The sequence below is a fragment of the Cygnus olor genome, chromosome 1, assembly GCF_009769625.2.
Source record: "Cygnus olor isolate bCygOlo1 chromosome 1, bCygOlo1.pri.v2, whole genome shotgun sequence".
In the NCBI taxonomy this organism is placed as follows: domain Eukaryota; kingdom Metazoa; phylum Chordata; class Aves; order Anseriformes; family Anatidae; genus Cygnus; species Cygnus olor.
This window is the reverse complement of record NC_049169.1, coordinates 191,254,642-191,267,740: the sequence shown is the minus strand read 5'-3', so window position 1 is coordinate 191,267,740 and position 13,099 is coordinate 191,254,642. Positions and strand designations below refer to the sequence as shown.

The following is a 13,099-nucleotide window of genomic DNA, read 5'->3' as shown; positions in this document are numbered from 1 at the left end:
CCCTCCAGGCCACGCCAAACTGCACAGCAAAGCTATGGTCCAGGGAACTGATTTTGGAAAACGTCCCTTCAAAAACACGGTGCCACCACTGCAGAGCACGAACCTCGTGCGTGATCTCTTCCAGGATCTGTACAAGTTTTAGCCAAGTCATTGAAATAAATAAACACTGTGGTATGGGAAAAGGCTACCGTGTGCCTAGTGCAGCGCCCTTTGCAGGAAGACATAAAATCCTCCCCACTCATCAGTGTGTTTGATATTAGCACCGACCAGAGAGGAAGACTTCTGCTGCAACTTATCAGACTGAGGTCTGAAAAAAGGAGACGTTATCCAAGCTGGAAAGTGCTTCCTTTGTTAATATCCATCTGCACTTCCACATCAGAGCTGGATTTTACTCCCTTCTGCTTCTTGTGAGTGGCATTGCACCCTGCAAGCAGCTCAAAGGAAACAAGTAGATTTCTGCCCAGCTTCTAAAATAACATGAGGGCCTGATTTCTTCTGCTAAATAAAAGAGGAAAATGAGCAGAAATGCTCAAATCAAAGACCTCTCCCAAGATAAGATGACGCAGTTTTCCCCAGCTGTTTAATTCTCTGCAGTCTCGTTTGGGGTGCCTCTCAGACACTTCTCCGCAGCCGTGTTCTGAGCAATGTGGGATTTGTCATGTTTGTCTCTTTTGAGGGGAAATGCATGTAGACAGTCTCTGAATTATGTGCAGGCACACGGTGGTTTGAGGACCAACTTATCAGAAGGGATGGTGGGGGAGAACCTGTCATCATTAAACCAAGTTACTCTAACGGCTAAGCAGCAGCTTGTGGCTTCTTTCAGAGTCTGGGCTGTAAGGTCAGTCTTCCTGACACACAGCAATGCAGATATCCGTCAGGAAAACTATTTTCCTAACCTTTACTTTCTTAATGCTTCCTCTCACTCTGCAGAAGTGGAAAGCCACTCGCGGCTGCGCAGACACGTCAGAGCAGCACCTTTCGTGGCAGCAGGACTCGTGGCAGCATTTCCATTTTCCTTGCAGGGACTTACTGCTGTCAAAACAGACTGAGCTCCAGTGCCTGAACAAACACTTTTAAAATATATTTTGAATAAAATACCCACAAAATAAAACGGGGAAGGCCCCCTTACAGTAGTAAATCCAAAAGAATCACATGAAAGAAGCTACTGGTGTACGACAATTCGGTGTAACAGTGCCTAAAAGAGAGCCCTTCAGCTGTGAAAAGCAAGCGTAGAGCTTTGCAGCAGGGCTATCAAACATGCCTGCACCATTCATGCCTGATGTTTCCCTTCTCTTGCAGGTGTATCCCACAGAGTACCTCAGAAGCAGTTTTCCATTCTCCAGAGACGCATGAGAAATCAAAAGCGAGTTATATTTTGGGCATAAACACGGTGTTTTAAGATTCAAACCACAAAGTCTACCAAGCTCCGATGCTATACTTAGTAACTTAGATATGTTAGATGTAACTTAGATATGAATTTCTGAATATTTATGTTTTGGAAAAATTTCCAAAATGCAGCACTGGCTCCTCTCTTAGATGGGGAAAAAGAGAGACCAGATTCTTACGGAGTCCATCTCTGGCAGGCTTACTTAAATAACCTAACTGATAAAAATGTACAATTCCCCCTCAAAAGGAACTAAAAACCAACACTATTACAAGACTCAAAAAGTCCTGGTATGATTCACTATTCAGGCAATGCTAAAGCAGCACATCAAGCACAAGCTTTGGAGACAAACCATCTGTTACTATAAACTGATATAACCCCACTGATTTCAGTGGGGTTCTGGCGAGTTGTGCCAGCTGGAAGGCAGTCTGCTAAGAGGAAGGGCCCAATCCTGCAGGGATCATGGTGGGCGCTCTTCCCTCCCCCTCCACAAACGTTTCAATTGCTGCATTAATAACAGGGCAATCCTCAGGACATACTCCCGTCCAAAAAATGCTACACATCTATCTTAATTGTGCCTAGGATGGGCTCCAGGATGTTTCTGATGTCCCTGGACTGGGTGGGGAGGGAGTTTTGAGCACCCACAGCACGAGCACTTGCTTGACACAAGGTGAAAAGATGCTGAGGTGTTCCTGAAGCCTCCAGCCATCCCAACCATTTTTGCAGTGGCAATGCCAGATCAAAAGTGAGGACCCAGAGTGCTGGGATGCCTCCAAGAAAGGCTCTGAAATTGTCTGCTTAAGGACAGGAGGCATTTCTACGCAAGCATGGGCTGCCTGCATTGGACAGCAGGCACAACCTGACTGGAGTCGGGGGTTTTACTGAGACCTTGGGAGTGGTTTAAGAAGTGTGCATGAACATGGTGTGTATTTACACCGTGTGAGTGAGGATTAGGGAGCCAGCCGTACAGCATGGGCTGTAAGGAAGCAACAGCCCGGAGCAGTCGACCCACCACACACTTCTCAGGCTGTCTGGTACTGACCAGGCCTGATCACAGCATATGTTAAAAACCAGAGTTCTTGCTGGGAAGCATAAATGAGGCTTCCTTCTGTTTGCTCTGCTCGAGTAGTTTCAGCGTCCCATTTACACCGCATCCCCATGTTCTCAAAGAAATTCCACCACTGTAAGAGCCAGCCCCGAGCCTGGGACTCACCAAGAGAGGTTTGGGCAGGTTGTCATCCTCACAGATGGCTGTTAGCAAGAGGCCAAAGAGCTTCCCAGGAGCAGCAGATGTTGAGGAGAGGGGCACATTGTCCAAGTGAGTGCCTGGGCCACGCCAAAAAGCCCAGTTTATGATAGATCTTTTCCTTTTAAACGACTTCTGGCTTAAGTCTGGGAAAAGAGAGAGGTGTTTATTAGAAGAAATGCATTTCAATTCTAATTCCAGTATTTGTTTTGCGGTGGCTACTATGGTTTCAAAGGAAAAAATGACACGAACCAAACCAACTCCTTGGCACCCGGCTCAGCCTAATCCACCACGTGCATACCTGTGTCCGTGTGTGGAGACTGCGCTGCCCTACCCACAATCTTGAGAGGCTCACCAAGACCTGCACTGCACGGCTAGAGCACAGCACCAGCGCCTACCCCTCAGTGCAGGATGGTGAACCTCAGCCCAGCAGCTTCCCATGGAGCTGGCCTGTGCCCAGTGACTCGTTTCCTACCCACAGGTGCGAACCACAGACCTTCTCCGGAAAAAATAGGTAAATAAACACCACTGCCCTCACCTTGGCTGACCGTCCGGAGGCATCCTAGCTCCACTCTCTCCACAAGTAACACCAGAGAATCACAGAATCACAGAATCGTCTAGGTTGGAAGAGACCTCCAAGATCACCCAGTCCAACCCCTGACCTAATACTAACAAGTCCTCCACTAAACCATATCACTAAGCTCTACATCTAAACGTCTTTTAAAGACCTCCAGGGATGGTGACTCAACCATTTCCCAATGCCTAACAACCCTTTCAGTAAAGAAGTTCTTCCTAATATCCAACCTAAACCTCCCCTGGCACAACTTTAGCCCATTCCCCCTCATCGACTGGGTGAGACGTTGTCGGGCTAGGAGAAGCCGCCACCTTTGCTCTCCTCTCCGCAGAACTAGCGTGTCCTTACTGACCACGATGCAGGGATGGTGCCTGCCCTTTGATCAACGCTTTCCAGATGGCATTTCAGCACGCTGCCAGCACACTGATGGGCTCCATTTGTCTTCATTTATTTTAATGTATTTCATTAGACAGCTAAAGAGCACCGCTAATTGAAGCCCTTGTTTGCAGTGCATGAAGAAGGAAATACTGATGTTAAGACACAAGGAGTTTTCTAACATAACCTCTCTCAACATCAGTGAGTTGAATGCTTCTTAAAAGCATGGGCTACTGTTAAAGGTGAGTTGACACCATTTACGATGGAAGTGCTAACTGGGAAAAACTTATTCCAACATATTTTTCCTTTTCTGAAGTCTTCAAAGCCACTCAGCTTTGATTTAGTAGCTCACCTACCTTATGCACCTTTCTATTAGCTGGTTCTTTCACCTGGTCAAACATTCAGCTTTCTGCTGTTGTGGAGGGCAGAGGGTAGAAGCAAGGCTTGCAGAAGCATGGATCGCAGTATAATACCACATTTTTTTTCTCCTGTACTTCGTTACATGCATTTTTTAGCCCCAATAGTGATTTTCTGTTATACATCATTCCATTCTGGAAGATCATGCTCCCTTCGGGAATGGGTGGAAGTCTTTTCATTAGAGGTTTACAGGATGAAAAGTTACAGTTTTACTCAAAATGTGAGCATATGAATGCTAAAGCCCGATGAAAAATTCTTTTCATAAAAAATAACGAGGATATACATTTTAAGCAGTCCAAAGCTTCATGAAATATGAGCTTGGCAATGTCTAAGGCTTTACTTGACACATCATGTTTTGGGAGAAGATAACTAAGAAAAACTTTCAAAACAACGTTTTTTCTTTCGGATGAGCAGGACATGAGCATGTGACTGTGGTTTGCCTCTCTTGCAGTTCTAGTCACCCAGTCACTAATACATTTTGGTGGGTTTTTTTGTTTGTTTTGGTTTTTTTCTGGTAGCCCTGTAGATCTGGCAGGAGTAAAAATTAAGGAGAGGTCCTGTTTTGGAGACACAGGAATAGCAGAAATGAAAAAAGAAAAAAAAAAAATGGGTCTTAAAATGAAGACCTTAAAAGAAAGAACTTTTCTTAAGTCTCTCACTGTTTGTTCCACTCCTGAAAGCCAAAGCCCAAATGGACAAGGTGACCGAATGGAAATTGTGCTTTAATGCAGCTCTCCTGGGGCAGGAGGAAAATCTTAAGTGGTGTTCTTCAACATACCAGGACGGAAACCAACAACTAATGCACAGCAGTGAAATGCCACCTCGCTTACAAAATCAACACTCACCAGTAACAGAACTCATGTGTTTCCTATCCCTGTTTCGAAGGGGACTCAGAAGTGTCAGGGTAAAGAGCAGATGAGAAAGGGAGGACGAGAACTTTCTTCTCTTGAATCTGTGCAAAGTTGCATTGGGTGCCCAGCCTCCTCTCAGCCAAGACAGATGCACAACTTCCACAGGGAAACACCAGCACTGCACCCCAGGCCTTGTTATGGGGGATAATTCTAAGCCCAGAATCAGAATAAAGCAACACTATTTTGGTTGCAGATCTTGCTCAGAGCTCACAACAGCAGCCGTCTGCCTAGGGATCAATTCTACGCATATTTTATACGCAGGGAATTTAGTCCATTCATTGGTAGTGGCTCAGCCACCCAAGTGCCATTTCCTCTTCCCATAGACTAACCAGAAACTTCCCAGTAAAGCCTCAGACCTAGTTAAAAACCTAGCAGCCGTTCTGACCAAATCCCTTTCAAACAGTTTTCAAAGATCTCCTTCCCGTATTGAGACCAACTTGCTTACATTTTGCTTTCTCTTTCACAGATGATTAAATAATAATCTGGATGACAGATGAGCCACTGACAGCAGTCAGTTCTTTCAAGTTAAACTTCAGGCAAATCAATATTTACAATATTTTTAGACATATGTTCATAAGATACGGCTGGCTAACGTGGGGTATGTTGGTACAACCGGGCGGCTTCCCCCTGCTGCCCCCAGGGCCGGGCGTCCAGCCCAGCAGTACCACCACCACAGGGTAAATGTCACCCTTGGCCAGGTGACATTTGGTTAAAAATCTTATGCCTCTGAGCTTTCCAAGGGCACGTGCCATGTCTGCATGAGGGTTACAGTGAGATGGCTGCAGGTGTCAGCTGAGAGCCTTGCTGGAGGTGCTGCTCAAACTCGGTTTCCAAGTTGCTGATTTTATTGCATTTAAAGGAAAAATAAACAGAATAACCTCAGCGCTCAGGTAAATCCCAGAATAGCAATCACTTCTTGAGGAGGAGGTAAGGCCTCTTGTCCCAGTCTGGGATGGATTTCTCTTGAGGGAAGGACGGAGGAAGGGGTGGAGAGAGGGTTACACGGCACTTGGGCAGCGAAGCGTGGGCTCCCAGACCCTTCTCCCTGTGAATTGCCCTGCACGTGGTGTTGTGCCTAGTGGTCCTCCACAACACCACAGCTCCTGGCTCTCTGATCAGAAGACAAGCCCCAAACCAGATCACAGCCTTGGCTTGCACACAGGTACCATTTTCCATTTTCCAAAACCAAAACAGGTGAGGAGGAGGCGGGAAAAGCACACCGAGCAGCACGATAATCTGGTTTGCAAGCAGCCAGACCTATGCATCACTTGGAAAGGTTCTGCCAGCCAAGGATGAAAGCAGAAAAAGCCTCTCCTCCTCCTGTGTATCCCATCCCTGAGCACGCCTCGCAGCCTGCCCCGGGCGTCTGCTGCCCCAGCGCCAGCCCGGCCTCCCCTCCCGTGGCTCGCACCGTGCTGCTGACAACACATCTGCGCTGGGGCTTTACGGGGCTGATTTGCATTCCTATTTTCTCTTGCCAGTCAATGTCAGCTGCCAAGCGGGGCCTGTAAACCTAATTACACCCCTTTGCTAGATTGCCTCACTCTTGAAATATGCCGTGAAGTAATATATGATACAAATTACCAGGGGTGGGGGGATGAAGGAGCGTGGAAAGGAAATTAATTTATATAAAATGCAATCAATTTCCAGAATAATTTGTAATAGGCACTGATATAACCTTGCTATATTTAATTTCTAAAAACATTACAAATGGATTCTACTCATACGTTGTGGGAGATCTTGGCTATTGGGGCTTGCACAGGATAATGAAGTGTGCTTTTTATTAGTATACAGTCATTAATGGTGAGCTAGGGCAGAGCTCCTAATTAAGCTTAGTGTGATAGTGTGTTAAGCACAATAAAAACACATTGTGGGATGCATCCTTATCATACAGCATTTGTAGTCTAATGCCCCAGTCCTGTCAAGATCTACTCATTTGTTTTCATAGAATCACAGAATGATTTGGGTTGGAAGAGACCTTAAAGCCCATCCAGTTCCAACCCCCTGCCATGGACGGGGACACCTCCCACCAGAGCAGGTTGCCCAAAGCCCCATCCAGCCTGGCCTCGAACACCTCCAGGGATGGGGCATCCACAGCTTCTCTGGGCAGCCTGTGCCAGGGCCTCATCACCCTCTGAGGGAAGAATTTCCTCCTTATACCTAAACTAAATCTCCCCTCTTTTAGTTTAAAACCATTCCCCCTTGTCTTGTCATTGACTGCCCAAGCAAAAAGTTGCTCTCCATCTTTTTTTATAAGATGGAGAGCTCATGTTTTACTCACAAGCAGTGAGCAGTCACTGTGTCATTGACAACAGAGTGCAAAACAGAGAGCAGGTGCTCATATTTTTGCAGGATCAAGGCCAAAGGAAGGAGAAAATATTACTATCTTCATTTCGATGAGAGAAATGAAATAAAGAAGTTGTATTCACTCACTTCATCTAGGTTCTCAAACCCAGATTCATGCCCAAATTCATGCCCAGGCTGTGCCATGTGAGGGATCCTGCTGAGGGAGGTGGGTACTTGTTTAGCACCTTGATCAGATAAAAGATGTTGCCAAGTGTTGTATGGGAATTCTGTGCCAAAGTGAAGCCTTGACTGTGAACCACAAAACCACCCTGCCTTGCTGTAGAGCACAGTGAGGGCTGCAGGGAGAAGCTCTGCTAACAGACTTAAAAAAAACAGGGGAGAGATCTTGTCTTTCTTTTGCTGGTTTTAGAGCAACCCCTTGACAGGCAGCTTGTCAAAATGTACCTTAACAAAAAACGGCACACATGCAACAGCACGCTCAAATCAAGGAGAACTACACAGCAAAATCCCCGTGCAGCTGGGACGAACATCTGTCCGCTCCTCTTCGCTTCCCACCCCCTGTCCCAGCGCGTTGGCTTCCCACAGCAGAGCCAGGACGTGGGCAGGCTCTGGAGGAAGGAGGCTGGCGAGCAGGGCGACGTACCGTGCAGCGGCGGGCACTCGGCCAGGCGGCTCGGCTTCAGCACGAACTGGCACTGCAGCTCCTGGGGCAGCTGCTCTGTCAGGAAGGATCCCTGAAGCTGCCGGGGGCAGGCACAGTGCTTCGACCCGTGGGGCATCGCGTCGCGGATGTGGCTGATCTTAATTCCAAAGGGATATTCGTGGCCTGTGCAAAGAGAAATTGTCATCGTCTGGGTTGGATTGGCCGGAGACTTGCAAAACTCCCATCTATCTCAGAGGGAAAGCAGATTTTGCAAGCTGGCCAGCAGCAATTTCTTGGTAACCTCAGAACTGACGCTTTTCTGCATATTTACACTGGCACAAATCATATGCTGGCTGATACGGAGTTACTGTGTTCAGTGTAGCTACACAGATGTAAAAGGAGAATCAGATCTATTACAGTTGTATCACGTAAAAGCCCGTCAGAAAAATACAAGTGAATATTTCTGCAACCAGCGTTCATTCTTTCTACCGCTTTACTCGCACTGCTCCAAGTTTAGGTACTCGCTTCTCACACGCTTCTGGCAAGAAATGCGATTTTGGGAGCAGTCGCCTGTCAGATTTTTGCTGATCACGCAAAACCAAAGAAATCCAGTGTGAAAGTGATCTCCCTGCCTCTCCGTGGTAAGTGCAACCACTTTTGGCGCAGCCAAAAGAGACACAATCGCGGTTCCTGTCTGAGGCTGGGACAGGAAGGAAGCGTTAATTACGGGGCTGATGCAGATGAGCTGCGGGCTGCACTACCCAGCATCTTCAGGGACTACACAGAGGCGATTCATTTCGGGGGGAGCTTTCAAAAAATGCCACCAGAAAGTAGTTTTTTGGACTTGTCCAAAGACGTGGCAGTTGAAATGTATTAAATCTGAAGCTAGGAAGTTTTTGTTAGCTTGCACTTGGACTTGAATGCTGCTAGCAGAAGAAACAATGTTTGACATTATAGATGGAGTGAAACTGAAGCACAGTTGAATTCTGCTTCTGATGTGCACCTATGCGAAAAGCCGGCCTCGTTTGATAAACCTTTGTGTAAATATCACGAGCAGCATCAGTTTACTGTCAGGTTCTTCTTTTCCACAGACTGTACATTGAATTTGCAGGGAAAGAGGGTCAGTCAGTTAAAAAGGTCTTCCCCATCTCTGACCTCTGGTTCTACATTTATAATCACAGCCGTGATTTTATCTGACTAAGCTACACATAACGGTCTAAAAGTCAAAGTCTGGTACGTTTCAAAGACAAAACAGCTTGCAGTGTCTATAAGGTACACAGGTTAGACATTTTATAAATATTAATGTTGTCCGACTCCAGCAAAGCATTTGTAGTTGAGGCTGCTTTGAGAAGGAATGCTAAGATTTACCAGAGTTAGATTTGCAGGAGGAAAACAGAAAATCCACATATTTTTCTCATTCTAATCGTCTGTGAACTCTTACATAGCACAAGTAATGCGGGCTTCTATGGGGAAGGGTTCTTAATAATGGGAAGGGATTTATTCTCGGTGAACCACGGACCAAAATTAAATCATCCCATCCCACCACTTCTCAGCTTTGAGTTGATTCCTGGCGAGGGAATGTTTTCAAAAGCATTTGAGAAAGCGAACAAGCAACAGTTTGCTCCTAGTCAGAGGGGAGCTGTCAGCCAGGAAGAGAAATACAGGACTGGAAAGTGCTTCTTGAGTTGTGGAAGTAGGGAATGTTTCTCAAAACTCTGCCGAGTTGTGCTGAGGAGGGGGGCAGAGTAAACAATGCTATGAAAATGGAGGAAGAAATACGGTAGAGCTGGACCAGCTCCAAGGAAGGAGGAGGGGGAGCGGAGAGGCTGGATCTGTACAAAGACTGAGGCTCACGCAGCTGAAAACAGCAAAAACGGTGCAGGAATAAATGAACTTTTTCCAGTGGATATGACACAACCAGACACAATTGCTCTTCAAAACAAAAGATCAGCATCTGACTAGCTCCCCAAACAGGCAAACTTGCATGACGGGGAAGTAAGAGGAAAAACGGGGGAAAAAAATAAAGAGGAAGCTTCACGTCAGTATTCTCTGCGTTTCTTGCTTCCTTCAGCACTAAAACCTAATGCGTGAATGTTGAAAAATAAAATCATGCCAACAGCTTACCAATGAGAGGGTATGGAGCATCTTCTCTTCCTGAAATCACCCACAGCTTGTAGTCTTTTTCAGAGCCCTATGAAACCAAAATTAAGAATAAGTTTCTCAGCCATTACGAATAGCTTTGTGTGAGGTTTCTCACAACACAACACCTACCCTGCACCCTGCCACTGGCATCAACAGAGCCCTGCTTACTTTCACGGTGCCCAAATTTGCCACCATCCAAGTTTCTGAATTCTGTCACTTGCAATGCAGTTTGAGCAGCCCTGGTCCATCTCTGAGCTGTGAGAGTGGCCAGAACCCATCCTTTCTGTAAACACTGCGCAGCTTTCTAAGGGGGTTATCTCTTGGTAGGAAAAGGGGGTGATCTGCCCCAGTTCTTGGCACTGCTCCTGGATGCAGAGGGGTTGAGGTCGCAGCCTGCCAGGACTCAGGATTGCTTTTGAGGCCTCACCAAGGTGTAAGCCATGCTGTTGGTGAGTCAGTCCCTGTCGCACGTGCCTCCCTGCTCCCAGGAGGCTGGAGATGAGGCAACCTCCAGCCCGGAGGAGAGACAGCTCTGACGGCCCCACGGGGTTACGGATAAGCAGGACAAGGCGGAGGCCTGTTGCAGAGCACAGCGTTTAGGTTGGAAATGAGGAGACTTTTCTTCTCAGAAAGAGCAGTCAGGCATTGGGACGGGTTGCCCAGGGAGGTGGTGGAGTCACCGTCCCTGGGGGTGTTCAAGGAGAGGTTGGACGTGGTGCTTAGGGACATGGTTTAGTGGGTGACATTGGTGGTAGGGGGATGGTTGGACCAGGTGATCTTGGAGGGCTTTTCCAGCCTTAATGATTCTGTGATTCTATGTGGAGTACAGTGGGCCATTCGTGTGAGCTAAGATGACCCTTCATCTCTATCCTAAGGATCAGGGCAATCACATCCTTTGGGATGTGTCCTGGCACACAGGTGCCACCAGCCTCTCACCTGAGACCTCAGCTCCACCACTGTCCCAGCTTCTCTACGCCCCCTGCAAGCAGGACAAGCTCAGCCTCACCAGTGAAGAGCATCCCATGCTGCACGTGGGAGAATGGGACAGGGCAGGAGCCCTTTCACCTGCAATCAAGCACCTACCACAGGGGCCAAGGCAAGGATGGCATCCAAGGGATTCCTGTAACTCAACGCTGTCCCAAAACAGCCTTGCTGGCCCTTTGATGCATATGTTTTGTGTTCAAGGACTTGAGAGTGTTGGGTGGTGCTTTAAGGCTGCTGAACCCTCTTTTAAAATTCACTGCGGAGAGGATAAATCAATCCTACATCAAAGGAGACAATTTCCAGAGGATCGGAGAATGTGAACAACTTTGGGAAAAGCCCTGAAAAACTGCCGATTTGAAAGCAAATTCTAAATACTGCTTTTAGCACAAACATACAAGACAATGTTACAGTTTAACTGAAGGAGGAGAATGGCGCATTATTTCAGATATGACAATGAGGCAACAGAGATAGAAAGAATGACATTTAATATAAACCCCTCTCAGGACAAAGAGTAGCAGCATGTGGATAAATACACACATGAAAAGTGATCTCTTACACCTTAAATCCCTTTTCAGTAACACTGCTAAATCAGGGTAATTAAAGTCTAAATTTTTCTGGCTACAATAGGTGATAAATACCTAGCGCTGGCATTTATTTAGCTCTAAAATTAAACCCTACCTCCTTTTAAACAGATTTGCCTACGATCTTGCATTGTCTGTCCCTTTACCCAGTGTCCCCAAAGCTCTTGAGGCTCTGCTTGGTGCACGCACCTGGTGTAATGCCGATACGCCCTCTAAAATAAAGCCTTTGCAGTTCGCTCACTGACTGACAGAGCTTTCTGGGCCATATTAGCACTGCTGTTAAGTTAGCTAGCAGGAGGCAAAAGGAAAATAAATAGGCTTTAGAGACATCTCTGGAGCCTCAGGGCAAGCCGCCAGGAGCAAATAAATACAGCTGAGGAGCACAAGAAAAGGTATTTACTTTTCCCTTTAAATGTATATATGGAAGGGTTAGTGGCTGTGAAGGGGAGGCAGGGGAAGGGGAAGAGCTAGGCAGTGCAGTTTCAGGGGGCAGACTGCTCATCTCCCAGCTGCGAATGTTGTCCTTTATGGGCTTTGTGAGGCCAATTGTCAGTATAAATGTGGCGGTCCCAGAAAAATCAGCAAGTGGATTGTATGGAGAATACGCAAGTACAGAGCTGGGAAACCCAAGGCCCTTCTTTCTGCTCCTCTTGATCATTTGGAAGAGAGGCTCGATGCCATTTTGCAAGAACTAGTCATTTTACCAGAGAAACCACAGAGGGAAAAACCCTGACGCATTAAAACAGAGTGAACTCAGCAAAAGTAACAGCCCCATTAATCACCCAACATGTGAAATGTAGTTTTTATAATTGCCATCGAAAAGTCATAGAGCTCCTTTCAAGTGGTTCTCTCTGGACATAAAAAAAAACCTTGAGACGGTGCCTAAGGAAAAGTTCCCTCACAGTTAGAGCAATCCTTGGAGGGGGCTGGGTGTTTGATTGATATACAGGCTACAGCTTAATTTATTTAGCTTGTCTGACTCTACTGCTAATCTTGTGATCTGTCTCTAATGAAAAAGGCTTTATGCTGTGAAGATGCAGTGAAAAAATGTAGTATGTTACTTGGGCACATAATTCAGCGGGCAAGATCTTACATCTTTCAGATGGCTTTCATTTTTTTCCTGCTCTAAATAAAAAATGTAAAAAGGAGGAAAGGCTTGACTGTGCTGCATACAAGAGAACGCAAAGCTGAAACCGAACCAGCTCCTCCTCCTGCTCACCTCAAACAAAATACTCCTTTTTGATATTACCATTTTCCTGATTTTTCTGGACATGAAATGAGGAAGTGCAAACGATACCTGTAAAACAGGTAAAAATGAAACATCCTAATAAAGACTTGCAGTTTTAACATAGCACAGTCTCTTGATTTTGGTTGCACACTGGGGGAGACAATGGGCTTGATTTTAACTCACATCCTGTTCTCTTCGCCTCTATCACCTCCAGAGCTACCTTAACCAGACAGACTACAGGATCTTGAGCTGGGGCCACAGCCCTGGTGTAAATCGGATGTCGGAGCCATAAAAAGATGGGATAGAA

The 13,099-nt window shown here is 46.4% G+C and overlaps 1 protein-coding gene across 2 annotated transcripts in view; it reads right to left on the bottom strand.

Moving 5' to 3' along the window:
* Positions 1 to 13,099, bottom strand: part of ARHGAP20 (Rho GTPase activating protein 20) — a 62,882-nt gene that overhangs the window by 8,793 nt on the left and 40,990 nt on the right. For both annotated transcript variants that reach the window (XM_040544079.1, XM_040544080.1), the window contains 3 exons: positions 9,982 to 10,048; positions 7,858 to 8,040; positions 2,598 to 2,776 (listed from right to left, as the gene is read on the bottom strand). In XM_040544079.1, coding sequence (XP_040400013.1) covers positions 2,598 to 2,776; positions 7,858 to 8,040; positions 9,982 to 10,048 — 429 coding nt within the window. The remainder of the gene's footprint in view (positions 1 to 2,597; positions 2,777 to 7,857; positions 8,041 to 9,981; positions 10,049 to 13,099) is intronic.